The sequence below is a fragment of the Jaculus jaculus genome, chromosome 6 (assembly GCF_020740685.1).
Source record: "Jaculus jaculus isolate mJacJac1 chromosome 6, mJacJac1.mat.Y.cur, whole genome shotgun sequence".
NCBI lineage: Eukaryota > Metazoa > Chordata > Mammalia > Rodentia > Dipodidae > Jaculus > Jaculus jaculus.
This window is the reverse complement of record NC_059107.1, coordinates 91,086,583-91,111,930: the sequence shown is the minus strand read 5'-3', so window position 1 is coordinate 91,111,930 and position 25,348 is coordinate 91,086,583. Positions and strand designations below refer to the sequence as shown.

Here is a 25,348-nt window from a genome sequence, read left to right as displayed (position 1 = left end):
TCTTTTGCTGATGCAGTGGGCACTTAGATATATAAAGAGTTGAAATACATTTTTTTCTTCAGAGCTAGAGTGAGACCCTACCTCTGGGGGAAGAAAAATGGAGCTAGGCGAGGTGGCACACAGCTTTAATCCCAGTACTTGGAAGGCAGGGGTAGGAGGATTGTGGTAAATTCAGGGCCAGCCTGGAACAACAGAATGAGTTCCCGATCAACCTGGGCTAGAGACCCTACCTCAGGGGGGGAAGAAAAGGGGTGGGGGTGGGGCTTAAGAAATGACTCAGCAGTTAATAGGTATTTCCTGTGCAAGAATGAGGGCCTGAGGATGCCTGAATTCCATCCTCAGGATTACCTTAAACAACTAGTTATGACCATGTACATCTGTAACTCCAGTCCTTAGGAGAGCAGAGACGTGAGAATCATAGGAGCTCCTGAAAGAAATGGCAAGTTCTGGGCTTACTAAGAGACTCTGGCTCAAGAGGAAGAGTGATGGAGCAGGACACCTGACATTCTGCTCTGGTGCATGTAACACACACACATTAGTACATAACTTGTTCTAATCAAAGACTTGCTCATTCTCATGTCTGTTATCCAATATTTGTTCACAGAAACTAAAGATAACCATTAATAACTGTCTTTGTTTTTGAGCCAGACCAAAGGGGGGAAAATTTCTTAAATCTATGAAAATCAGGCTCTTTTTCTTTTCTCCTTCCCTTCTTCTTTTCCTCCCTTTCTCCCTCCCTTTCCTTTGAATTAGGGTCTCATTGTAGCCCAGGCTGACCTGGAACTTATTCTGTACTCCAGGCTAGCCTTGAAATTATAGAGATCCTCCTCTACTTCAGCCTCCTGAGTGCTGGGATTACAGGCATGAACCACCCATCTGAAAGTTCAGTTTTAATAAATTAATCTGTTTTTAGAGTGCTTACCTTGCCTATCATGCATGACTTGTGATTCCCCAGCACCACATAAACTGGGCTTGTTGGCACATGACTATAATCTCAGTACTCAGGCGATGGAGACAGGAGAATCAGAAATTCAAGGTTATACTCAGCTATGTAGCAAGCTTGAGATGAGCTTGGGCTATGTTAGCTCCTCTTTATTTAAAAAGGAAAAAAAAGTAAACATTGCTATAAGAAATCTTTAAACTAAGAACCAGATTTGGTGTGTTGCAAACCTGTAATCTAGCATTTAAAGGTGGAGGTAAGAAGGTTATTAATGATTTCAAGGCCAGCCTTGGCTACAGAATGAAAGCAATACGAACAAATAAAAAACGTTTTAGCTGGTTTGGTGTTACGCTCCTTTAATCCCAGCACTCAGGAGGCAGAGGTAGGTGTATCACAGTGAGTTTGAGGCTACATAGTGAATTCCAGATCAACCAGGACTAGAGTGAAACCCTACCTCCAAAAAAAAAAAAAAAAAAAAAGAAATTCATTGATTTGAGAGAGGAGGGAGGATGAGTGGGTGTGCAAGGACATTTAGCTACTGCAATGAATGAACTCCAAAATGCATGTGCTACCTTATACATCTGGCTATATGTAGATACTGGGGATTCAAAGTGTGGTCCTTAGGTTTTTTTAGGCAAGCACCTAAACTGCTGACCTGTCTTATACTTGAGAATAATTGCTATTTATTTATTAGAGAGGCAGAATAGGTGCGCCAGGGCCTCCAGCCACTGCAAACCAACTGCAGATCCATGTGCCACCTTGCACATCTGGCTTACATGGGTACTGGGGAATCAAACCTGGATCCTTAGGCTTTACAGGCAAGCACCTTAACTGCTAAGCCCTCTCTCCAGCCCCTTATTTATTTTTTAAAAGTATTTCATTATTTATTTGAAGGCAGATAAAGAGAATCGGTCCACCAGGGCCTCTAGCCACTGCATATGAACTCCAGATGTATGCGCCACCTTGTGCACCTGGCTTTACATGAGTCCTGGGGAATAAAACCTGGGTCTTTTGGCTTTGCAGGCAAGTACTAAGCCATCTTTCTAGCCTGCTGTTTTTTTTTTTTTTAATTTTTAATTTTTTTCTTTCTAGCCTGCTGTTTTTTGTTTTTTTTTTTTCCTCCTGTTGGTTAACCCAGGCTGGCCTTGAACCTCCTGGTCTTTTTGCCTCCATTTCCCAAATACTGGGATTACAGGTGTGGGCTGCCATACCTCCTTTAATTGTTTAGTTTTTTAAGTAAATTAGAATAATAATAAGAAGTATTTAACTTACAAAGTATTAAATATGCATACACACACACATACACATACATGAACACATATACAGGCAGATAACATCCTTACATTTGTCTTGAGCTATTAGCTTATTCTTAGAATAGGTAGTGAACTTTGGCTACTGAGCTTGTGTAGTGGTCTAGAAATTGGTATTTTAAAAACATGAATAATTAGCCCTTTTACTTTCTTCTTTTTTATTCTTGTTTTTTTGTTACCTGATCAGTATGTGGATTGAATGACAAAAATGTAGAAATGTTGTTAACCTGAGCACTAATTTAATAGAAAGTTGTCATATTGAGTGCTGAATCAGAGCACAGGATATTTCTTACCCTTTTCACTCTCCTGTGTATTTTAAGACTTTTTTTTTTTTTAAATAATGGAGAGTTTTAGTTTAGGGTTGAGAATTGAGAGCTCATGATACTCTCTGTTTCCTTCCCTCTGGTGTCAGCCTGCATTTGACCACATTTAGCCTGCAGTACACACCTCCTGTGGTGGCCTGTGTCTGCATCCATCTGGCTTGCAAGTGGTCCAACTGGGAGATCCCAGTCTCAACTGACGGGAAGCACTGGTGGGAGTATGTTGACGCCACTGTGACCTTGGAACTTTTAGATGGTAAGTTTTAGAGTAAGGGACCTCAACGCACTTGCTCTTGATTTGTCAGATATCTGGCCAAAGGTGATTTGATTCAGATGAAAATAGTGAGTTAGTTGAGGTTATTCTTATTTCATTACCTCTGGTCTTCTAAATATTTCTTGAATGTTTTGTTTGTAGAATTGACACATGAATTTCTACAAATTCTGGAGAAAACTCCCAGCAGGCTCAAACGCATTAGGAATTGGAGGGTAAGAATTACTACTGCCAAACTTGTTCTTGTCTTTGACTACACCAGTGAATATGCTAGAATTAGATATGTGCAGTAGGTTCAGAATTCTCCTTTTTATACTTATGTAATAATTGTGACCTTATGATATGGATATGGGCAAAATAGCCAATGTGTGCAGGCCATAGCAGATTTTGTTTTGTATTGTGAAATTATTATTTATTTGATCAGCAACATTGGTTGAGTATTTTCCCTGTGGAGACTATTGGAAAACCACCATGGCTCCTGAGTCATAACTGGCTTCTGTAGAGAAGCAAGGTACAGAATTAACAAGGGTAGAGCAGGTGAGCAGATGTCGTAATTGTGTCTTTGACATTACATAAAATGAGTTAGAATTTTTTTTCTTTTTTCTTTTTCTTTTTTTTTTTTTTTTGAGGTAGAGTCTCACTCTAGCTCAGGCTGACCTGGAATTCATTATGTACTCTCAGGGTGGCCTTGAACTCATGACGATCCTCTTACCTCTGTCTTCCAAGTGCTGGGATTAAAGGCATGTGTTAACACGCCCAGCAGGATTTTTTTGTTAAATAGATTTTAAAATTGTATTTCAAATGTTTTTTCAGTCTTACAAATAATAGAATCATTTTTTTCCTCCCCAACATTTGATAGATGAATTGGATGTGCAGCTGAGTGGTAGTGTGCATCCTTAGCACGCATTAGGCTCTGGGTTTAATCTCTAGTAACATTCCTGACAGTTTCCTTTATGTCTCATTAATTTAGACTGACAAGCTTAATTTCATTTTTCTAAATATAGTGAGTTATAGAAAGTATTTGCCTTTTAGAAGCTTAATGTTGGCAGTAGAATTGAGAGTATATAACTCATCTTTTATTTTCATATAAAACCTCACCAAAATTTTTAGAATTTATTTAAAGACTTACTTCTTCCATTATATTATTGTTTTGAGATGTAGCTTGTCATATAGCTACGGCTAGCCTGGTCTAAACATGTAGAGTGGACTGACTTCAAATCTATGGGTGATCTCCTCGTCCTGTCTCCAGAGTGCTGGGATTATAGGTGTTTGCTACTATGCCTAGGTCTTAAGGATGACTTTATCTGGGTGTCGTGGCACATGCCTTTAATCCTGTCACTTGGGAGACAGTAGTAGGAGGATCACTGAGTGTTAGGCCAACCTGGGCTACAGTGAGGCCCTACCTCAAAAAAGGAAAAAAAAAGAAAAAGATAGGCATATATATATAGGTTTATGTTGCATTATAACACTTGCATAGATTGCTATGACTCTTTTTGTTTTTTCCCTTCTTTTTTTTGAGGTAGAGTTTCACTCTAGTCCAAGCTGCCCTGGAAGTCACTATGTAGTCTCAGGGTGGCCTTGAACTCATGGCAATCCTCCAGCCTCTGCCTCCCAAGTGCTGGGATTGAAGGCATGCACCACCACGCCCGGCTTTAAAAAAAAATTATTTATTTGAGAGAGGGAGGGAGACAATGTGTGCTCCAGGGCCTCCAGCCACTGCAAATGAACTCCAGACGTGTGCGCCCCCTTGTGCATCTGGCTAACATGGGTCCTGGGGAATTGAGCCTCGAACCGGGGTCCTTAGGCTTCACAGACAAATGATTTAATCGCTAAGCCATCTCTCCAGCTCCTGTTTTTTCCCTCCTTTTGATTCTGGGGGTGGAGTCCTGGGCCTCATGCATGCTAGGCAAGTGCTCTACCACTGAGCTTATCCCCTGTGCTGTGACTCTCAATTGGCAGTTTCAAACCTTACTTCTCTTGAGGGTAATGTTTATTGGCTCTCAGGAAGGGGCTCCTGTGCTCATGGTCTGTCTACCTTGAACTTCAGTGTTGCAGCAAAAACAATCTGCTAGTTTCATGTATTTCCACTTGGTAAATTACCTGAAGTGAACACATGTTATTTGCTTAAATCTAGGCATGCCAGGCTGCCGGGAAGTCAAAACCAGATGACCGGGGAACAGATGAAAACACTTCAGAACAGACAATTCTCAATATGATTTCCCAAAGCTCTTCAGACACAACTATTGCAGGTTTAATGAGTATGTCAACTTCTTCCACCACAAGTGCAGTGCCTTCCCATCCAGTCCCTAAAGAGTCATCAAGTAACTTAACCAGTGTGGAAATGCTGCAAGGCGAGCGTTGGCTGTCCTCCCAACCTCCTTTTAAACTGGAACCTGCTCAGAGTCATCGGACTAGTGAGAATATAGCACTTACAGGAGCTGATCATTCCTCACATCACGATGGTTCAAGTGCATTTGGTTCCCAGAAGCAGACTAGTAAGAGTGCACCATCAGCTAAAGTTTCCCTTAAAGAATACCGTGCAAAGCATGCAGAGGAGTTGGCTGCCCAGAAGAGGCAACTGGAGAACATGGAAGCCAATGTGAAATCACAGTATGCATATGCAGCTCAGAATCTCTTATCACACCATGACAGCCATTCTTCAGTCATTCTGAAAATGCCTCTAGAGAGCTCAGAAAACCCTGAAAGACCTTTTCTGGAAAAGAGTGACAAATCATCTCACAAGATGAGACTCCCAATGGCTGGTGGAGATAAAGTTACCTCTTCAAAATCGGATGAGATAAAAATGCGCATTAAAGTCCATGCTGGGGCAGATAAGCACAATTTTGTAGAGGACAGCATCTCAAAGAACCGTGAGCACAAAGAAAAGCACAAGACTCACCTGTCCAATCACCACCACCACCATAATCACCATTCACACAAGCACTCTCACTCACAGCTGCCAGTTGGTACAGTGAACAAACGTCCAGGAGAGTCAAAACATGGCAGCCAGACAAGCTCCTTAGCACACAAAACCTACAGCTTGTCTAATTCCCTGACCTCTTCGAGCTCTACGCGTAAAAGGGGTCCCCCTGAAGAGACTGGAGGGACAGTATTTGATCATCCAGCTAAAATTGCCAAGAGTACTAAGTCTTCTTCCTTAAATTTCCCCTTCCCTCCTCTTCCTCCAATGGCCCAGTTGCCAGGGCATAGCTCAGACACAAGTGGCCTTCCTTTTTCACAGCCCAGCTGTAAACCTCGAGTTCCTCATATGAAACTGGATAAAGGCCCTGCTGGGGCCAATGGTCACAATACAACCCAGTCAATAGATTATCAGGATACTGTGAATATGCTTCATTCTCTGCTCAGTGCCCAAGGTGTTCAGCCCACTCAGCCCCCTGCATTTGAATTTGTCCATTCTTACGGTGAATATATGAATCCACGAGCTAGTGGGATCTCCAGATCTGGTAATACAGATAAACCTCGGCCCCCACCTCTGCCGTCAGAACCCCCTCCACCACTTCCACCTCTTCCTAAGTGAAAAAGAAAGGAGGAAAAAATTCAAAACACAGTGGCTTTTTTTTTTTTTTTTTTGACTACTGATTCTGGACTAAAATGATAACTTCCCTTATGAGATATGTCACCCTCTTGGACTAGAATAAATAGATATTCAGACAGGTGGGAGGGTGGCGGAGGCCTCTGTTGTTATGTCTGCTGCCTCATACATCTATTTTGTTATAGTTTGTACTGGTATTAAGAGAGGTGGGATATGTTGAAACTGTGAAGGATTAAGAACACACTATTCTTGGCATCGCCACCTCCTAATTAGGTTGATCAGAGTAGTTAGTCTTCCCTCTTCTTGCTGGAACTGAAACATGGAGGGTTTATCAAACAATTGTGGATTCTTTTGGTGTCTAATATATCAGAAGAGAGGAAGTATTTAAATGTCAAAATCTTTTAAGAGACTCTTAAAAATAATTTAAAGAAAGTAAGTTATCTGTTTAGTTTTTTTTATATAATTGGGAATGGGCTAGGGATTTTGCTGTGTGTTATGAGGTACATAGCAGTGACTCATTGGGGTTTGGGTTGGAGGGTGGGAATGTGTGTAGAGTGGGTGGGAGGGTAGGCTTTTGGCTAAGAGTTCTAAAATAGACTCAAGCCACTTGAAATGTTGAGACCTTAGAGAGAAAAAGAGTGAGTGAATATGTGTGTGTGTGTGTGATTAAAACATCATGTGTTACCTTTACCTCCCTGCCTTTTACTATTTTTACTTCCCAACATTCTACTAGAGAGAACATGGTTGGCCTTGTGAGCATGAAGGAAGAGGCATGTATTTGACATGGTATCTCCCCTCCACACTGCTTTATTTTTAATGTTGTAATTGAGTAGTAGCCCTCTTGTTCCTAGTTTTGGCAAGTATAGCCAAGTGACTGGACTCTGAGCAGCATTATGAAGACTTCCTTTATACATCTTTTGTGTTCTAATGCAGGATGGAGATGAGATTGAGGAAGGCTTAGAGAGCAACTTTTGCCCTACAGATTTTTGTTTTTTGAGATAGGCATTAGAAAGTGTTCAAATGAGACTGGTCTCAGAGTTTCTGAAGGGAAAGGGGATATGCTATGTATATATCCTGCCAATGTAAGCTGAGACCATATGTGATAATCTGGGAGAAACCATGGAGCTAAAGGGTACTAAAAATAATGAAATTGTGATTTGGGATTTTTAGGACATTATATTTTAAGTTGCATTATGAAGATAAGTCTTGCTTTTTATCTGAACATCTGATGGAAAACAGCTACATATTGTTTGTAGCCTGTATGACTTCAGAAATTGGTGCCATGAGAATGAGCAGGCCTAGCCAATAGACACTATTATGTTTAGATTGTCCATCTGAGATTTCTTAGAATCGTATAGAAAAAAATGGATCATGAGTCCTATTATGGGGGCTTGATTATCCTAGGTGTTAGGAGTGAACATTTTTGTTGAGAAGGAAATCTTTCAGAAATGCTGTATACCAAGCTGACTGAAAAAGTCACCTAGCCACAAATCATTTCATGTGCTTTTTACTCTTTGGTCATTTTGAAGACCAAAGTTAAGACTTTTTCTTTGCTATGAAAAAGGTACAATTTGAATTTGTCTTTTTGTTTGCAGCTTATATCACACCAACTAGTTTTAGGGAAAAGTAAGATTGTTTTCATTGGAAGTATAACAGGAGTTGTACATGTGCTGCTTGCCAGGAACAACACTGGGGAAAATATGGAGGCAGTTGGTATTCATGATATACTGGCCCATTCTTGGAAAGAATTTGTAGAAAGGCATAAATCTTAAGGTGAACTTGGGGCCCTACGTCTGCATATTTGAGCTGTTTGCAGTGCCTGCCATTGCTATATAAAATAAGGAGCTCCCTGCTGATCCGTAATCAGTATTTTGTAAAATGTCACTTGACATTTTCTTCTCTCCTTGGTATTTTCTGTGTTGTGCAAGATAATTGGTAGGTGTGTCATTGTGTTTACTAAATTTAAGGTTGGTATCTGTTTAGATTTTTGTTTGGTGGAGCCTGTGTCCCATCCAGACCTTCCCAAAAGGGAATATACCATTAAGTTTGCATATATATATCTGTGTGGAATTAATATCATTGGTTTGATTATAAAAATGGCTCTTCCAGCTTTTAATTATTCTCCTTAATGTCATATATTTTCTAATGCATTCCCTTACCACATAGGCACATATCTATTTGAAGTCATAGCAGTTTTTCATGGCAGTACTGGTTATATTCCTTCAGAACTCTGTCAGAAGTAAACTAGATAAAAATGTGCTTACTAAAGCTTTTCAAAAGCTGTTTATACTGTGGAGTTCAGCTTTTGTATTACTAGATCATTACTGAATTAGGTCAGTTTAGAGACTTCTTAGTGCCTCTTAGTACTGTCTAAAGGTATCTACAGTGTCTGATTCTGGGTCTATGTGTATATCATGAACCTCCTCATAGACTGCATGAAGCCGCTGCATTATCTTTGGGTTAGCAGTTGTGTCTGTCAGCTAGCATGCATAGTGTTCAAATTCTTTGTAATAAGACTGTAAGGGTTGTGTGATTTTTTTTTTTTTTTAAGCTGTGTCTTTCCTGCTTTCACCACTTCTAAGGGTGAGAAATGGGATTTATATATCCAAAGTTACTCTTGTAAACATGGCTTTTTTTTTTTTAACTTAGTCTGTCAAGAATAAGTGACAGTGGCTTAGAGCCTCCATTTCTATAGATCTCATGCCTAAAATTTTGATGTTGGCAAAATTAAATACCTGTGGATTGTCCTTGGGGCTTTTTAATCATATACCTGTGTTGTTGGCTAAAATCCAGTGAAATCATTAATCTAAAGCCAGTGTGGTCTTCTGAAGTATGCCTTTTGGGTTTAGAAAATGCTTAGGTATTAGATTAATTTTCTCCCTCATGAATTACTGTTTCTGTATGTGAGACCCTTAGCATCTTTTCTTTCTTTTAAATAATTTTAGTGTTTGACTTAGTATATCCTACATAGTTCTATATTACTGGGTTCACCAGTGGTGGGAGAAAAATTTTTAAATCTCCAGTTGCAAACCACAGTGGATTCAGATATAGAAATGAAATCATTGTAATATCACAGCGGTTTCCTTAAGCCTCTGCTACCTAACTCTTCATACCTTGCTTCTAGACAAAAGCAATTTGAAGGGCCCTATCTATTCTAGTATGGTTGGAATCTTAAATATATATGTTTCCATTATTTTGGGAACTGATTTTTTTTTAAAAAAAGATTTTTTCTTTTGTTGATGAGTTAGTTTGATACTAATGCTAGGAAAAGAAAAAAGCTGAAACATTGAAATTGGAGTGGGTATTCTATTCTCTTGGGTTTAAGAGAATTTAAGCAGTTTATGCATCCCAAATGATGGTGAGAAATAGCCCTCCACTATCCCACTAAGCTTTCAATGATTGATCCCTTCCCACATGTCTTGGTTTTAATTGAGTTTGTTCCTGATGATGTAGGAGGTGTTTTGTTATACCACACTTGTTTTATCTGTGGATGTGAGCTTGAAACAAGGGCGATACTATAATCTTGCCTGATAGAGAATCTGGAATCAAAATTATTTTCTAAGTGGGCAAGCTCTCCATTTTAATATTTCTAATTTTTTAAAATTTGGCTTTGGAAAGGGAAGGGAAAGGGCAGTGTTTAATAAAAATCAGTCTACTATTGTCCCTTTATGAGTGTGTATTACATGTTGTATGAATATAGAACCTTTGGTTGTGTTGCCATGTGTTAATCATGGAAAGGGATGCTTGACAGCATGCTAATTGAAGCCAGAGCAAGTATGTCTCCATCAGGTAATCTGGAAACTACAGTGAAAGCCGAGGATCTGATTAGTTTTGACCATAATGAAATTGACTACAAGGTAGAAGTGCTGTCTGACCTAAGCACCCAAAGAAAATAGTGTGAGTGTGTCTTAACCTAGTTTCCTAAACTCGAATGTGACCTGTTCCTACCCTATTTTACACACTTAAAACTATCCATTTTTTTTTCATCAGACCAAAGAGCAAAAAGAAAAAAATATGTAAAAGGAAAAAACAAAGTAACACACTACCAATTATGTCACTCAGGTACAGTTTTGTGATGATATTATTTTTTGTGTGTGTCTGTTTCTTTGTATTGCTCAGCATGTTATTCTGCTGTTGCCTCTGTCCTCCTTGGGGCGCCTCAGTTTTGAATGCTACCCTTGGGATCTCTACTGCTGTCATGTGAATGGTAGGATGTAAGTGACCATTATCATAAGGGCTCTTTGTTAAAAAAAAGAACAAAAAAAACCCTAAAAATTCAAAAAATTTTAAAAAAGGATGTTGTATACATTTTATAGTCTGGCTATCAGTTTGATATCTTGCTGTCAAGTATGTTTCTCAATCTGTATTTATCCATCCCATCAATAAATGTTAATGATAAAGTACTCAATCTGATTGTTGTGTATATGTATCGTGGCTTGAAATTACTCTTTATAGTCTTTGTCATTTTATTGATATTACAAAGCTGCGCCTATCTTCAGTGTTATATTCCTATCATACAATATCCTATGCAGATTGAGTCTCTTGGAAAGACCTAAGATTTGGCCACAGTGAACAGTGAACTGAGGAATGGGGGAAGGAGGGACACAAACACCACACCTAGCTTCCTGTATTTAAAAAAAAAATTTTTTTGTAGCTGGGCTTGGTGGAGCGTATCTTTAATCCCAGCACTTGGGAGGCAGAGGTAGGAGGATGGCTGTGAGTTCAAGGCCACTGTGAGACTACAGAGTGAATTCCAGGTCAGCGTGGGCTAGAACAAGACCTTACCTTGAAAAACTAAACTTTTTCTTTCTTTTTTTGTGAGCAGAGTATGAGCATGACAGGGCCACTTGTTACTGTACTCAAACTCCAGATGCATGCACCACTTTGGGCATCTGGCTTTATGTAGGCACTGGAGAATTAAACCTGGGCTGGCAGACTTTGCAAGCAAGAGCCTTGAACCATTAAGTTCTTTCCTTGTCCTGATTTTTTTAATTGTTATTTTTTTTCGTAAGCAACACTAAGGATACCAGGGTCTCTTGCTGCTGCAAACGAACTATAGACACATGCTTTGTGTATCTGGCTTTATACGGATACTGGGGAATCAAACCTAGGCCAGTATGTTTTGCAGGGAAGCACCTTTAATTGCTGAGTCATTTCCCAAGCCTGGGCACTGGATTGATGTGGTAAGAGCTTATAAAACATCAAAAGAGTGGTCCATGCTGACAGTTCATACTTGGAAGTCATGTTTATGAATGGACAAAAACAGATAACTAAGGGAATGTTAGTAGAACAGTGTCCAGTACACAGAATTAAGCAGCCATCTCTGTTAAGCAGCAAAGAAGAATTTGCCAAACTTTGACCTTTTGATAGTATCTGCTTCCTCCATACATGTAGAAGGAAGTAATTCTATATATGATTTTTTTTTCATCTGACTTAGAACTTGGATTCTTCCTCTAATTTAGAAGAAAACCTTTGTTGCATTTTTTAAACAAATACTCTTTATTTGAAAGGAAGAGAATGGATGCTCCAGTCCCTCTAGCCACTGCAAATGAACTCCAGACACATGTACACCATCTGGCTTACATGGGCTCTGGGGAGTCAAACATGGGTCCTTAAGCTTTGCAGGCAAGCACCTAAACCACTAAGCCACCTCTTCAGCTCCTTTGTTACATTTTCATCTTTTCCTTTTTTCTTCTTTGCTTCTGTAGATAATCCTTTATATTTCTGTGTGTCTGTAGATTCTGACTCCCAAATTTTCTCTGACTGCTGCCACCTGCTTTTGAATCATAGGATATTTATAACAAAACATTTTGTATCCCTAGTGGAGAGTGAGAGCATGTGCTTATGTATACAAATATTATTGCTATTAATACTAGTTTGTCTTACATCCACAAATCCAAACTGTTTTAGAATGCGCACCCTAAGAGAGCACAGTTATCTTTCTTGTTCTCTCCTGCATCCTCAGTGCCTAGCCCTTTAGGTACTCAATAAATCTGTATTGAAGCCGGTTGTGGTGGTGCACGCCTTTAATCCCAGCACTTGGGAGGTGGAGGTAGGAGGATCGCCGTGAGTTTGAGGCCACCCTGATACTAAATAGTGAATTCCAGGTCAGCCTGAGCTAGAGTGAGACCCTGCCTCAAAAATAAAAAACAAGCTGGGCGTGGTGGTGGACTCCTTTAATCCCAGCACTCGGGAGGCAGTTAGGAGGGAGGATTGCCATGAGTTTGAGGCTACCCCGAGACTACATAGTTAATTCCAGGTTAGCCTGAGCCAGAGTGAGACCCTACCTCAAAAAACCAAAAACCAAACAAACCAAATTTTACTGAATGAGCCAATTACAGGAAAGGGCCATTTCTAGGGCTGCTTTTGTCCTAATACCCCTCCACATACTTTCTAGTCCCTAAATGAACTCTTCACTCTACTTTCCACTGATCATATTCACGTGTTCTTTAGCCATGGTTACAACACCTTATTTAAATGAAATGGGGAGCTGGAGAGATGGCTTAGCAGTTAAGGCGTTTGCCTGTGAAGCCTAAGGACCCAGGTTTGATTCTCCAGTACCCATGTAAGCCAGATGCACAAGGCAGCAAATGTGGCTAGAGGTCCTGGCATGCCCATTCATTATCTCTATCTCCCTCTCTCAAATAAATGAATATTTTAAATGAAATGGGGCTGGGCTTAGTGGTGCACACTGTTAGGTAGAAGGATTGTTTTGAGTTATTCATTTGACAGAGAAAGAGGAAGAGAATGAATGGGCATGCTAGGGCCTCCAGCCACTGCAAACGAACTCCAGATGCTTGCGTCCCATGTGCATCTGGCTAACGTGGGTCCTGGGGAATCAAACTTAGGTCCTTTGGCTTTGCAGGCAAACGCCTTAACCACTAAGCCATCCCTCCAGCCCGGCTTAAAAATTTTTTTGAGAGGAGAGAGAATGAGTATGGGTTGCCAGGGCCTCTTTCTACCCCAGAAGAACTCCAGATGCATGTGCCACTTTGTGTATCTGGCTTTACATTGGTACTGGGGAATCAAACTCAGGCCTTTTCAAGCATGTGTCTTTAACCGTTGAGCCATCTCTCCACTACTCCCGCCCACCCAACTTGAGAAAGGTCTTGTATTCTCCAGGCTGGCTATATGGCTAAGGATGACCTTGAACTTCTGATTGCCCTGAGTTCACCAGGACTGTGATTACAGGTATACACCAACATGTCTGGTTTTATGCATCTTATCAGTAAAAATGGAAAAACATAAATCTCTTCTGTCTCCTTGGATTGCTGTGAAAAAATTAAATGAATTTAATAAAGGTAATTCTGTAGACTACAACACTCCAAAAAATATTCCTTGGCGAGCTCTACACCAAATGATCAGTAAATGTATTGAACTGCTCACAAAAGAAAAATTTTCATGTATAAATAAATAAATTAAGAGTCTGCCTCGCCGGGCGTGGTGGCTCACGCCTTTGGTCTCAGCCCTTGGGGGGTAAGAGGTAGGATGATCGCTTGGGGTTCAAGGCCAGCCTGAGCTAGAGCGAGACACTAACCTCAAAATACAAACAAAAGAGTCAGCAGTCAGCCCTATCGGATTTATTACTGTCTGCTGTGACGAGTGGTAAAGAAGCAAGTAGGCTAGGATTTACACAAGAGCCCAAAAGCTGCCAGAAAACAGAAATAAACAACCCAGGAAGCCCACCGCCTTCCAGACCGCGCCTTCATCTAGGAGACGTTTCTGACAGACAGCTCGTCTCAGCCACACTGGTTGCGAGTTTTCTCAGCGTCCAACCTCTCCATGACGTGATGAGCAGCGCACCTCGGCCAATGGGAACACAGCAGTCTAAGAGCAGTAGCCAATCAGGGCTTAGGAGCTCAGCGCTGAGTTAGAAACGGCTGGAGCTGCGGGAGAGCCAGTGGCGCGGCGCCGGCGGCGGCGGCGGAGGTAAGATGGCGTTGCTTGTTGTTCCTCACCTCTTCCGTCGGTCTGTTGCTCTCGCTTTCTGTCAGCTGAGGGTAGATACCTCGCTTCAGACAGCATTGGATTCACTTTTTCTCCCCCTGTGGGCCTCCGGGAACCAGGTTCTCTGGTGTCCGGGGTTTAGGACAAAATGGCGCTTGCACGGCGGCCGGGCGGTGAGCTGGCTCCGAGGCGGGACAAAGGCGGCGAGCGGAAGCGGGGGCGGGGCGCGACGCCCTTGCGGGTGCCGGGTGGGGCCAGGCCTGGAGAGGCTGTCCGCGTGCTAGCGTCGGGCGGGGCACGGCGTGGAGGTGACACGTGCCGCCGACACTTGGGGAAGGTTCGCTGTTTGGCAGCCCTACTGCTGCCTGTTTTCTAGACACGTTCGGGAATTGTGGAGCAGGATCAGGCAGGGTTAAGGTTATTTATTTATTTATTTAGAGAAGCAGAGTAGAGAGAATATGAATGGGGGCGCCAGGGCCTCTAGCCACTGCAACTGAACTCCATATGCATGTGCCACCTTGTGCGCCTGGCTTTACGTGGGTTCTGAGGAATCAAACCTGGTTCCTTTTCCTTTGCTGGCAAGCGCCTTAACCGCTAAGCTATCTCTCCAGCCCCAAGGTCATTTTTTTAGAATTATATTTATTGAAGGAGGTAGAGCCAAAGAAGGGCACCCATGTGGCTGGAGATCCCACATGGAGGGCCTGGGGAAAAACGCGTGGAAAGAAAAAAGAAAGTTCAAGGAGCAACTGCCATGTGGGGTGCTGGAGGAGATAAAGAACCCATGCACAGAGTAAGGGGTAGGGGTCCCTCCCGGCTGGGCCTGGGCCAGGGCCCAGCCAGGCCAGTCGCAGCCGAGGGAAAACTCACATCTGGAAGTTCCCAAGTGACCAGAGAGAGCGAGCCTGTTTTTCCCTTGCAAAGGTATTTATAATCAAGGTAATTTTTAAAAATAAATCATGAAGGACTCTGGACATTTGTTTATTGATTGAGAGAGACAGAAAAAAAAAAAAAACAAGTGTGCCAGGGACCCTAGCCACTGCAGATGAACTCCATATGCAATCGCGACCTTGTGTATCTGGCTTTATCTCGGTACTGGAAAATTGAACCTGGGAAATCAGGCTTCGTAGACAAGCGACTTAACCACTAAGCCCTCTCTCCAGCCTAGAGCCATTAAAAAAAAATATTAATTTTTTTTGTTCATTTGAGAGCGACAGAGAATGGGCGCGTCAGGGCCTCCAGCCACTGCAAACGGAACTCCAGATGCTTGCGCCCCCTTGTGCATCTGGCCAACGTGGGTCCTGGGGAATTGAGCCTTGAACCAGGGTCCTTAGGCTTCACAGGCAAGCCATTAACCGCAAATCCATTTCTCCAGCCCATAGGGACATTTTTTTGATAGTATGTATTTGTGAGTGGGCACACCGGGGGCCGGGGCGGGGGTGGTGGAAGTGACTCCAGTGCTGTTTGAAAAAGTAGCTGCTTTTCTTGTGTGGCTGGCGAATTGAAGCCCAGTTGCAGGCTTTGTGGGTGAGCATCTTTAACCACTTAGCCATCTCTCCACATTTTGATTTTTCTCTACAGGCTTTGGCATGAATAGGATTCGGATTCACGTCTTGCCAACCAATCGGGGGAGGATCACCCCAGTGCCCAGATCTCAGGAGCCCCTTTCTTGTTCATTTACGCATCGCCCATGCTCTCAACCTCGTCTGGAGGGTCAGGAGTTTTGCATTAAGCATATCCTTGAAGACAAGAATGCACCCTTCAAGCAGTGTAGTTATATATCTACAAAGAATGGAAAAAGATGTCCCAGCGCTGCCCCAAAGCCAGAGAAGAAAGATGGGTATATATGATTCTTGTGCCATTATTTTTTTTTTTGGTGGGTTTTTTTTTTTTTTTCCCAAGGTGTAGGGTCTTTCTCTAGCCCAAGCTGACCTGGAATTCACCATGTAGTCTCGGGCTGGCGTTACACTGCCATCATTCCTCCTCCCTCTGCCTCCAGAGCGCTGTTATTAAAGAAGTGCACCACTATGTCCAGAAAACAACAACACACCTTTTTCTCAAGAGTGAAATGGTGCTTGGCTAATTTTGTTTTTCGAGGTTGGGTTTCACTCTAGTCCAGGCTGACCTGGAATTCATATGTAGTCTAAGGGTGGCGTTATACTCATGATCCTTCTGCCTCTGTCTCCCGAGTGCTGGGATTAAAGGCATGCACCACCATGCCCCACTCTTTTTTTTTTTTTTAATTTTTTTTTTTTATTTTTAGTTATTTATTTGGGAGCAACAGACAGAGAAAGAAGCAGACAGAGAATGGGCACGCCAGGGCCTCCAGCCACTGTAAATGAATTCTAGATGTATGCGCCCCCTTGTACATCTGGCTTATGTGGGACCTGGGGAATCAAGCCTTGAACCGGGGTCCTTAGGCTTCACAGGCAAGTGCCTTAACTGCTAAGCTATCCCTCCAGTCCTCTTTTCTTTTCCTTTTTTTTTTTTTTTTTTGAGGTATGGTCTCTCTAGCCCAGGCTGGCCTGGAACTCACTGTGTAGTCTCAGGCTGGCCCTTGAACTCTGTGATCAGTACTCGGCCTCCTGAGTGCTAGGATTAAAGGCATGTGGCTACACCTGGCTTTATTTTATTTTTACATGAGAGAGAATGGGTACACCAGGGCCTCCAGCCATTGCAAACAAACTCCAGATGCATATGTCCCCTTGTGCATCTGGCTTATGTGGGTCCTAGGGAATTGAATGGGGTTCCTTTGGCTTTGTAGGAAAACACCTCCTTTCAAAAATCTTTTTACTATTTTTATTTACTGAGCATGCGAGAGATTATGAATAGGTGTGCTAGGGCCTGTAGCCATTGCAAACAAACTCCAGACACATGCATCACCTTGTGCATATGGCTTACGTGGGTCCTGGGGAATTTAACGTGAGTCCTTTGACTTTGCAGGCATGTGCCTTAATGGCTAAGCCATCTCTCCAGCCCCATCTAGCTTATTTTTACTTTTAGTCATTTTATTATTATTTTTTTTTTTATTTTTATTTTTATTTTTTTTGAGGTAGGATGTCTAGCTCAGGTTGACCTAGAATTTCCTATGTAGTCTCAGGATGGCCTCGAACTTATAGCAGTCCTCTTACCTCTGCCTCCCAAGTGATGGAACTGAAGGCTAAAGGTATACCCCACAATGCCTGGCTGCTATTATATTATTATTTATTTACTTATTTTGAGACCTGGAACTGACTTTGTAGTCCCAATTGGCCTGGAGCTCTTGGTAACCTACCTCAGCTGGGATTGTAGAAGTGAGTCACCACACCCATCCCCCATTATGTATTTATACATTCATTTGTCTCCATCATGCCAAGCACAGGTTTTGCCTCTGAGCTATATACTCCTAAACTCTTAGTTTTTATTAAGTTTATTTAGTTTTAAAAGACAGTCTTAACGATGTAGCTTTGTATGGCTATTAATTCTCAGCAGTCTTTTGCCTCTCAAATGCTGGAATTATAGGCCTGCAGCCTTGGTCCTAGCTTGCTGATTTTAATTTTAAAGTGAGAAAAAAGGGTATGAAGTGTAGGCTTGGAATACATACCTAGGTTTTTAGGTTTTGTGTTTGTGAAATTGGGGTTAAAGGTGTATATCGGGGGGGGGGGCCAGAAATCAATAAACATTTAAGATGTGAAAACTGGAGGGATTTTGGACTTAGGTCTTTTAGTTTGTGCTGGATTAGTAGTTCTTTTTCTGTTTTAGTCTCACTGTGTAGGCCAGACTAGCTTTGAGCTACCAGTCCTGCTTCAGTGTCCAGAATACAGACATTACTGCCTGTGCCACCATATTCACCCTAAATTATTATTTAAGTTTTCTCTAGTGCAGACTGACCTGGAATTCAGTATGTAGTCTCAGGGTGGCCTCGAACTCAGAGCAGTCCTCCTACCTCAGCCTCCCAAGTGCTGGGATTAAAGATGTGCACCACCACACCTTGCACCCAGTGACACTGTGCATCTGGGTTTATGTGGGTACTGAAGAATTGAACTTGGACTGGCAGGCTTTTTTGATTTTTTTTCTTTTTTAAAAATTATTTATTTAGTTAGTTAGTTTGTTTTTCAAGGTACAGTCTCACTCTAGCTCAGGCTGACCTGGAATTCACTATGTAGTCTCAGGGGGACCTTGAACTCATGGAGAACCTCCTACCTCTGCCTCCTGAGTGCTGTGATTAAAAGCATGCACCACCACGCCTGGCTTATATTTTAATTAATTTAATTTGAGAGAGATACAGAAATAGGCAGTTAGAGAGAGGGAGAGAGAATGGGTGTGCCAAGGCCTCCAGCCACTGTAAATGAACTCCAGATGTGTGCGTCCCCTTGTGCATCTGGCTTATTTGGGTCCTGGGCTGTCAAACTTGGTCCTTGGCTTTGTAGGCAAATGCCTTACCAGCTAAGCCATCCCTCCAGCCCTATTTTTATTTTATTTTATTATTACTTTCTTTTGAGGTAGGGTCTCACTGTAGTCCAGGTAGACCTGGAATTCACTTTGTAGTCTCAGGGTGATCCTCCTACCTCTGCCTCCCAAGTGCTGGATTAAAGGTGTGCACTACCATGCCCAGTTTATTTTTATTTAGAGAGAGGATTGTCACACCAGGGCCTCAGCCACTGAATTCAAACTTCAGATGCTTGCGCCACCTAGTGGGCAGGTGCAACCTTCTGCTTGCCTCGCCTTAGTACATCTGGCTTACATGGGATCTAGAAAGTCAAACCATCTCTCCAGCCCTACATTTTTTATTTTTTTTAAAAAAATTTATTGACAAGCACAGAGGAAGAGAATATGCGTGTACTAGACTCTCCAGCTGTTCCAAATGAACTCCAGAAGCATGCCCTACTCTGAGCATCTGAAATTACATGGGTACTGAGGAATCAAACCCTGTTCATTAGGCCAGGCAAGCGACTTAGCTGCTGAGTCGTTTCTCCAGCCCTAAAACATCATTTTTAAAAATTTATTTGAGCAAGAGAGAGAGGAAGAGAGGGAGATAGGAATGAGAATAGGCATGCCACGCCCTCTAGCTACTGCAAATGAACTCCAGACACATGCACCTCCTTGTGCATCTGGTTTATATGGGTACTGGGGAGTTGAATCTGGGTCCTTAGGCTTTGCAGGCAAGTACCTTAACCACTAAGCAATTTCTTCAGCTCCCTAAATTACTCATTTTTTATTTATTAGAGGCCAGTGGAGGGAGGGAGGGAGGGAGGGAGAGAATGGGTGTGCCAGGGCCTCTAACCAATGTAAACAAACTCCGAGATGCATGCTTCACCTTTTGCATCTGGCTTACATGGGACCTGGAGAATGGAACCTGGGTCCTCAGGCAAGTGCCTTAACCACTAAGCCGTCTATCCAGCCCTTTATATAAACAACACTGAGGAGTTGACTTATTTGCCTGGTCATGTACCCTATTAAATAATTTACAAAATTTTATATGTTTTGGAAGAAGGTTTATAGCCCTGGTACACATAGCTGTTTATGAAAAAGCATGACTTTATTAGATAATGTCATATAGACTAGTTTTAAAATTGTGTCCAGTTGCTGGGTGTGGTGGGGCATGCCTTTAATGACAGCACTTGGAGGCTGAGGGAGAATGGCCCTGAGTTTGCTGGCTAATTATACATATTTGTATAGAAAAACCAAGTGAATTGACTTTGAGCTAGTTAAATTTCTTTGATTCACTGGATTTTTTAAAGATATGAATATAAGTTATTTTTATGAAAATGATTGAAAGGCCAGTGACAATGAAAGTCATGGAACCCTTTCAAGAAGGCACTATAAAATAATATTTTGTCTCCACAGGGTGTCCTTCTGTGCTGAACATGCTCGTAGGAATGCCCTAGCACTTCATGCTCAAATGAAGAAAAACAACCCAGGGCCTATGGGTGAAACACTCTTGTGCCAGTTGAGCTCATATGCGAAGACAGAGCTGGGCTCTCAGACTCCAGAAAGTAGCCGCAGTGAAGCCAGCCGAATACTGGGTAAGGATTGCTCCTGGAGTAGAAAAGGAATAAAGTTAAGAAAAGATTTATTTTAGCACAGTTGGGTTGAACATGTGTTACAATGCTATTGTTTAGTTGGGAATTTGGTGAGAATTTCAGGACTGCTATTGCTGTTCACCAACTATTTTGAATTTGCAACAGATTTGTCTTAGATTTAGCATAGACTTATCTAACTGGTCTGGTGACCTTTTTATTAAGCTATTTAAAATTAAAAATTTTAAAATTTGGATTGTTTTTTTTTTTAAGTAATGTAGCTATGTGTGGTGGAGTTACAGAGGTGGGAAGTCTTAATGGCTGCTCTCCTTCCTTGTCTTAGATGAAGACAGCTGGAGTGATGGGGACCAGGAACCCATTACTGTGGATCAGACATGGAGAGGTGACCCTGACAGTGAAGCTGATAGCATAGACAGTGATCAAGAAGATCCCCTAAAGTAAGTTGTAGCTCCACAAAAGGCTTTTGAATATTTTATGTAGTTAGTATGTAGAATATAGTATGGCATGCTGTTAATAGAGTAATAAACCTAGGTAGGATAGGTGTTATGGTTCATTACCATCTTGCTTCAAGATAAGGCTTGGTTCTATTGTAGAAGTCTTGTAACTTGGAAGTATCTTTGAAAGTAAATCCTAGGTTGAGGTAGGATGGCAATAAGTCCAAGGCCAGCCTGGGCTACAGAGTGAATCTAGGTTAGCCTGAGCTGGGCTGAGACTTTTACTTTGGAAAAAAAAGAAAACAGAAGGAATTTAAAAAATATACATACATACGTATTTTATTTAATAATTTTTTGGTTTTTCCAGGTAGGGTCTTGCTCTAGCCCAGGCTGACTTGGAATTTACTGTGTAGTCTCAGGGTGGCCTTGAACTCATGGCAGTCTTCTTACCTCTGCCTCCCAAGTGCTGGGATTAAAGGTGTGCATACCACACCTGTCTTATGTTTATTTATTTATTTCTTTATTTTTGAGGTAAGCCAAACAGACCTTCGTGTGTGTGTGTGTGTGTGTGTGTGTGTGTGTGAGAGAGAGAGAGAGAGAGAGAGAGAGAGAGAGAGAGAGAGAGAGAAAGAGAAAGAGAGAGAGAGAGAGATATAAAGAGACAGACAGAAAGAGAGTTGGCACTCTAGGGCCTCCAGGCACTGCAGTCTTAACTCCTGGTGCATGTGCCACCTTATGCTCCTATGTGATCTTGTAATCTTGTGTCACTTTGTGCATCTGGTTTATGTGGGACCTGGAGAGTTGAACATGGGTCGTTAGGCTTTGCAGGTAAGTGCCTTAACTGCTTAGCCATCTCTCTAGCCTGGAAAACTTCTTTTTTCCTTTTTCTTGAGGTATGGTCTCACTGTAGCTCAGGTTGACCTGGAATTCACTATGTAGTCTTAGGGTGGCCTCAAACTCTCAGTGATCCTCCCACCTCTGCCTCCTTAATGCTGGGATTAAAGGCATGCACCACATTACCTGGCAGTATTTTAACATTTTTTATTTATTTATTTATTTGCTAGGGGGGTGGAGAATGGGTGTGACAGGGCCTCCAACCACTGCAAAGGAACTTCAGAAGTGTGTCCCCCCCCCTTGTGCATCTGGCTAACATGGGTACTGGGGAATTGAACCTGGGTTCTTTGGCTTTGCAGGCAAACACCTTAACCGCTAAGCCATCTCTCCAGCCCAGTTTTTTTTTTTTTTTTAATGTTTTTATTGGAAGGAGAGAGACAGGGAGAGCATGGGTGCGCCAGGGCCTCCAGCTGCTGCAAAGCGCTCCAGACACATGTGAGTATTGGTGAATCAAACTCTGGTTGTCAGGTTTTGCAAGCAAGCACCTTAATAATTGAGACATCTCTCCAGCCCATTAATGATTTATGAGCAGCTGGGCATGGTGGTATATGCCTTTAATCCCAGTGCTCAGGAGGCGGAGGTAGGAGGATCACTGTGAATTGAGACCAGCCTGGGACTATAGAGTGAGTTCTAGGTCAGCTGGGGTTAGAGTGAGACCCTACTTTGAAAAAAACAAGCAAAAAGAAAAGATTTTTTTTTATTTTGTTTTTTTTCTACAGCACATGTGTCTAGACTAGAATTTGTTCGCAGGGGCTAGAGGCCTTGGTTCACCCATTCTCTTTCTTTCTCTCAAATAAAATTTTTTTAAAAAAGGATTTTAACATTAAATCGTACACATCAGAAATTGTAAGGGAGGGCTGGAGTGATGGCTTAGCAGTTAAGCACATGCCTGGAAAGCGTATGGATCCAGGTTCAGTTCCCCAGGTCCCACATAAGTCAGATGCTCATGGATGTGTCTGAGTCTGGAGTTTGTTTGCAGTGGCTGGAAGCCCTGGCATGCCCATTTTCTCTCCCTCCCCCCTGTCTTTAATAAATACATTTTAAAAAATTGTAGCGGAGCTGGGCATCAGGACGCATGCCTTTAATCCCATTATTCAGGAGGCAGAGGTAGAAGGATTGTTGTGAGATGGATGCCATTGTGAGACTTCAGAGTGAATTTCAGGTCAACCTGGGCTACAGTGGGACCCTGCCTTGAAAAAAAGATCATTTAGGATTATATTTTCTGAGAAATAATTTTATCCATTCTGATTGAGTCATCTCTAGTCAGCTGTTCAGGAAGTAGTACTTTAGAAAGTAAATAGCTTGGATGGATATGTATTGTGTAGTAGGAGTCTCTTAACAGTGGTAGCTTAGACCAAATATACACATTCTGTTTTTTTTTCCCTGTTCTGGTTCTAGATGGTCAAAGGTTTGCCAGTTTAATTGATGCTCTATAGCATCACAAGGTTTTTTTTTTTTTTTTTTTTTTTTGAGGTAGGGTCTCACTCTGGCTCAGGCTGACCTGGAATTCACTATGTAGTCTCAGGATGGCCTTGAACTCTTGGCGATCCTCCTACCTCTGCCTCCCGAGTGCTGGGATTAAAGGCGTGCGCCACCACACCCGGCTCATCACAAGGTTTTTGGTGTGATAAACATTAAACTTCCAAGGCCTAGAAAGTTGTTTTGCCAGTAGTAACCTAGAGTAGTAGATCATACTGTAATAGGCACATTTGTACCAATCTAATCCATTAGAGGCCTTGAACTCACAGTTACCCTCCTACTAATGCCCTCCAAGTGCTGAGATTTGAGGCATGTGACATTATGCCTGGCCCAGTTAATTTTTTTTTTTTTTTTTTTTTTTTGGTGGGGGTTTCAAGGTAGGACCTCAACTCTAGCTCAGGCTGACCTGGAATTCACTATGTAGTCTCAGCATGATCCTCCTACCTCTGTCTCCCAAGTGCTGGGATTAAAGGCATGTGCCACCACTCCCAGCTTAATACCTTTTTTTAAGGGTCAGCCTGGTGTGGTGGTGCATGCCTTTAATCCCAGCACTCAGGAAGCAAGAGGATTGCCATGAGTTTTAGGCCACCCTAGGACTGCATGGTGAATTCTAGGTCAGTCTGGGCTAGAATGAGACCCTATCCTTGTGGGGCTGGGGATGGGAAAGAAAGAGACTGGAGGAATAGCTTAGCAGTTGTGCTTACCTGTGAAGCCTAAGGATCCAGGTTTGAGTCCCCTGGTCCCACATAAGCCAGATGCATTAGGCCATACATGTGTCTCATTTGCAGTGGCTAGAGATCCTGCTGTGCCCATTTTTTCTCTTTTTCTCTTTGATTCTCTCAATTAATTTCTTTTTTTTTTTTAAAGTTTGGGCTGGAGAGATGGCTTAGCAGTTAAGCACTTGCCTGTGAAGCCTAAGGACCCTGGTTCAAGGCTTGATTCCCCAGGACCCATGTGAGTCAGATGCACAAGAGGGCACATGCGTCTGGAATTTGTTTGCAGTGGCTGGAGGCTCTGGCGTGCCCATCCCCCCCCCCCCCCCCAAAGATGGCTTAGCAGTTAAGGCATTTGTCTGCAAAGCCAAAGGATCCCGGTTCATTTCCCCAGAACCCATGTAAGCCAGATGTGCAAGGGGGCCGCACTTGTGTGGAGTTTGTTTGCAGTGGCTGGAGGCCCTGGTGCTCTTTCTCTCTCTCTCAAATAATAAATAAACATTTTAAGAAGTTTTTAAAAATTAATTTATTTTTGTTTTTTTAATAGTGAAGTTTAGTTTTTTATTTTGTTTTATTTTTATTTATTTATTCGAGAGCAACAGACAGAGAGAAAGAGGCAGAAAGATAGAGAGAATGGGCGCGCCAGGGCCTCCAGCCACTGTGAACAAACTCCAGACACGTGTGGCCCCTTGTACATCTGGCTAACGTGCGTCCTGGGGAATTGAGCCTCGAACCCGGGTCTTAGGGTTTACAGGCAAGCTGTTAACCACTAAATCATCTCTCTAGCCCTATTTATTTATTTATAAGAGAGCGAGTGGGAGAGAAAGAGAATGGGCATGACAGGGCCTCCAGACACGTGTACCCCCTTGTGCATCTGGCTTATGTGGGTCCTGGGGAATCCAACCAGGGTCCTTTGGCTTTGCAGGCAAATGCCTTAACTGCTAAGCCATCTGACCAGCCCTCACTTTTTTTTTTATTTTGTGGGTTTTCCAGTTAGGGTCTCACTCTGGCCCAGGCTGACCTGGAATTAACTATGTAAGCCTCAGGGTGGCCTCGAACTCATGGCAATCCTACCTCTGTCTCCAGAGTGCTGGGATTAAAGGGGTGCACCACCATGCCTGGCTTCACTAGGAATTTAAAAAGATATATGCTTATTTATTTGAGAGAGGAAGAAGCAGATAGAATGGGTGCTCCAGGGCCTGTAACCACTGCAGATGAACTCCAGACCTGTGCGCCCCTTTTGCATCTGGCTTGTGTGGGTTCTGGGGAATTAACTGGGGTCCTTAAGCTTCACAGGCAGATGTCTTAATTGCTAAGCTATCCCTCCAGTCCTTACTAGAGATTTTATTATAATTAGAGTTTTTACGTTATCTCCCTGCTGTTACATATATGTCATATTCTTCAATGTGATCATTCACTTAATTGCTTTTAAAAGTAATCTTTTTTGTTTGTTTATTTTTATTGACAGCT

General features: G+C 42.3%; 2 protein-coding genes across 8 annotated transcripts in view; both read left to right on the top strand.

Annotated features, from left to right (window-relative positions):
• The window catches only part of Ccnt1 (cyclin T1), a 31,915-nt gene extending 25,489 nt beyond the window's left edge, over positions 1-6,426 (top strand). The window contains exons 7-9 of one of the 2 annotated variants that reach the window (XM_004668557.3): positions 2,663-2,826; positions 2,986-3,056; positions 4,976-6,426. In XM_004668557.3, the coding sequence (XP_004668614.1) occupies positions 2,663-2,826; positions 2,986-3,056; positions 4,976-6,379 (1,639 nt within the window). In that variant the 3' untranslated portion in view covers positions 6,380-6,426. The remainder of the gene's footprint in view (positions 1-2,662; positions 2,827-2,985; positions 3,057-4,975) is intronic. The other variant, XR_006637713.1, reaches the window with a different exon arrangement.
• Positions 6,427-14,247: 7,821 nt separating this feature from the next.
• The window catches only part of Kansl2 (KAT8 regulatory NSL complex subunit 2), a 30,660-nt gene continuing 19,559 nt past the window's right edge, over positions 14,248-25,348 (top strand). For 4 of the 6 annotated variants that reach the window (XM_045153453.1, XM_045153454.1, XM_045153456.1 and 1 more), the window contains exons 1-4: positions 14,248-14,323; positions 15,920-16,178; positions 20,165-20,343; positions 20,681-20,795. In XM_045153453.1, coding sequence (XP_045009388.1) covers positions 15,928-16,178; positions 20,165-20,343; positions 20,681-20,795 — 545 coding nt within the window. In that variant the 5' untranslated portion in view covers positions 14,248-14,323; positions 15,920-15,927. Of the gene's footprint in view, positions 14,324-15,919; positions 16,179-20,164; positions 20,344-20,680; positions 20,796-25,348 lie in introns of those variants that run through there. The other 2 variants (XM_045153455.1, XM_045153458.1) reach the window with 2 other exon arrangements.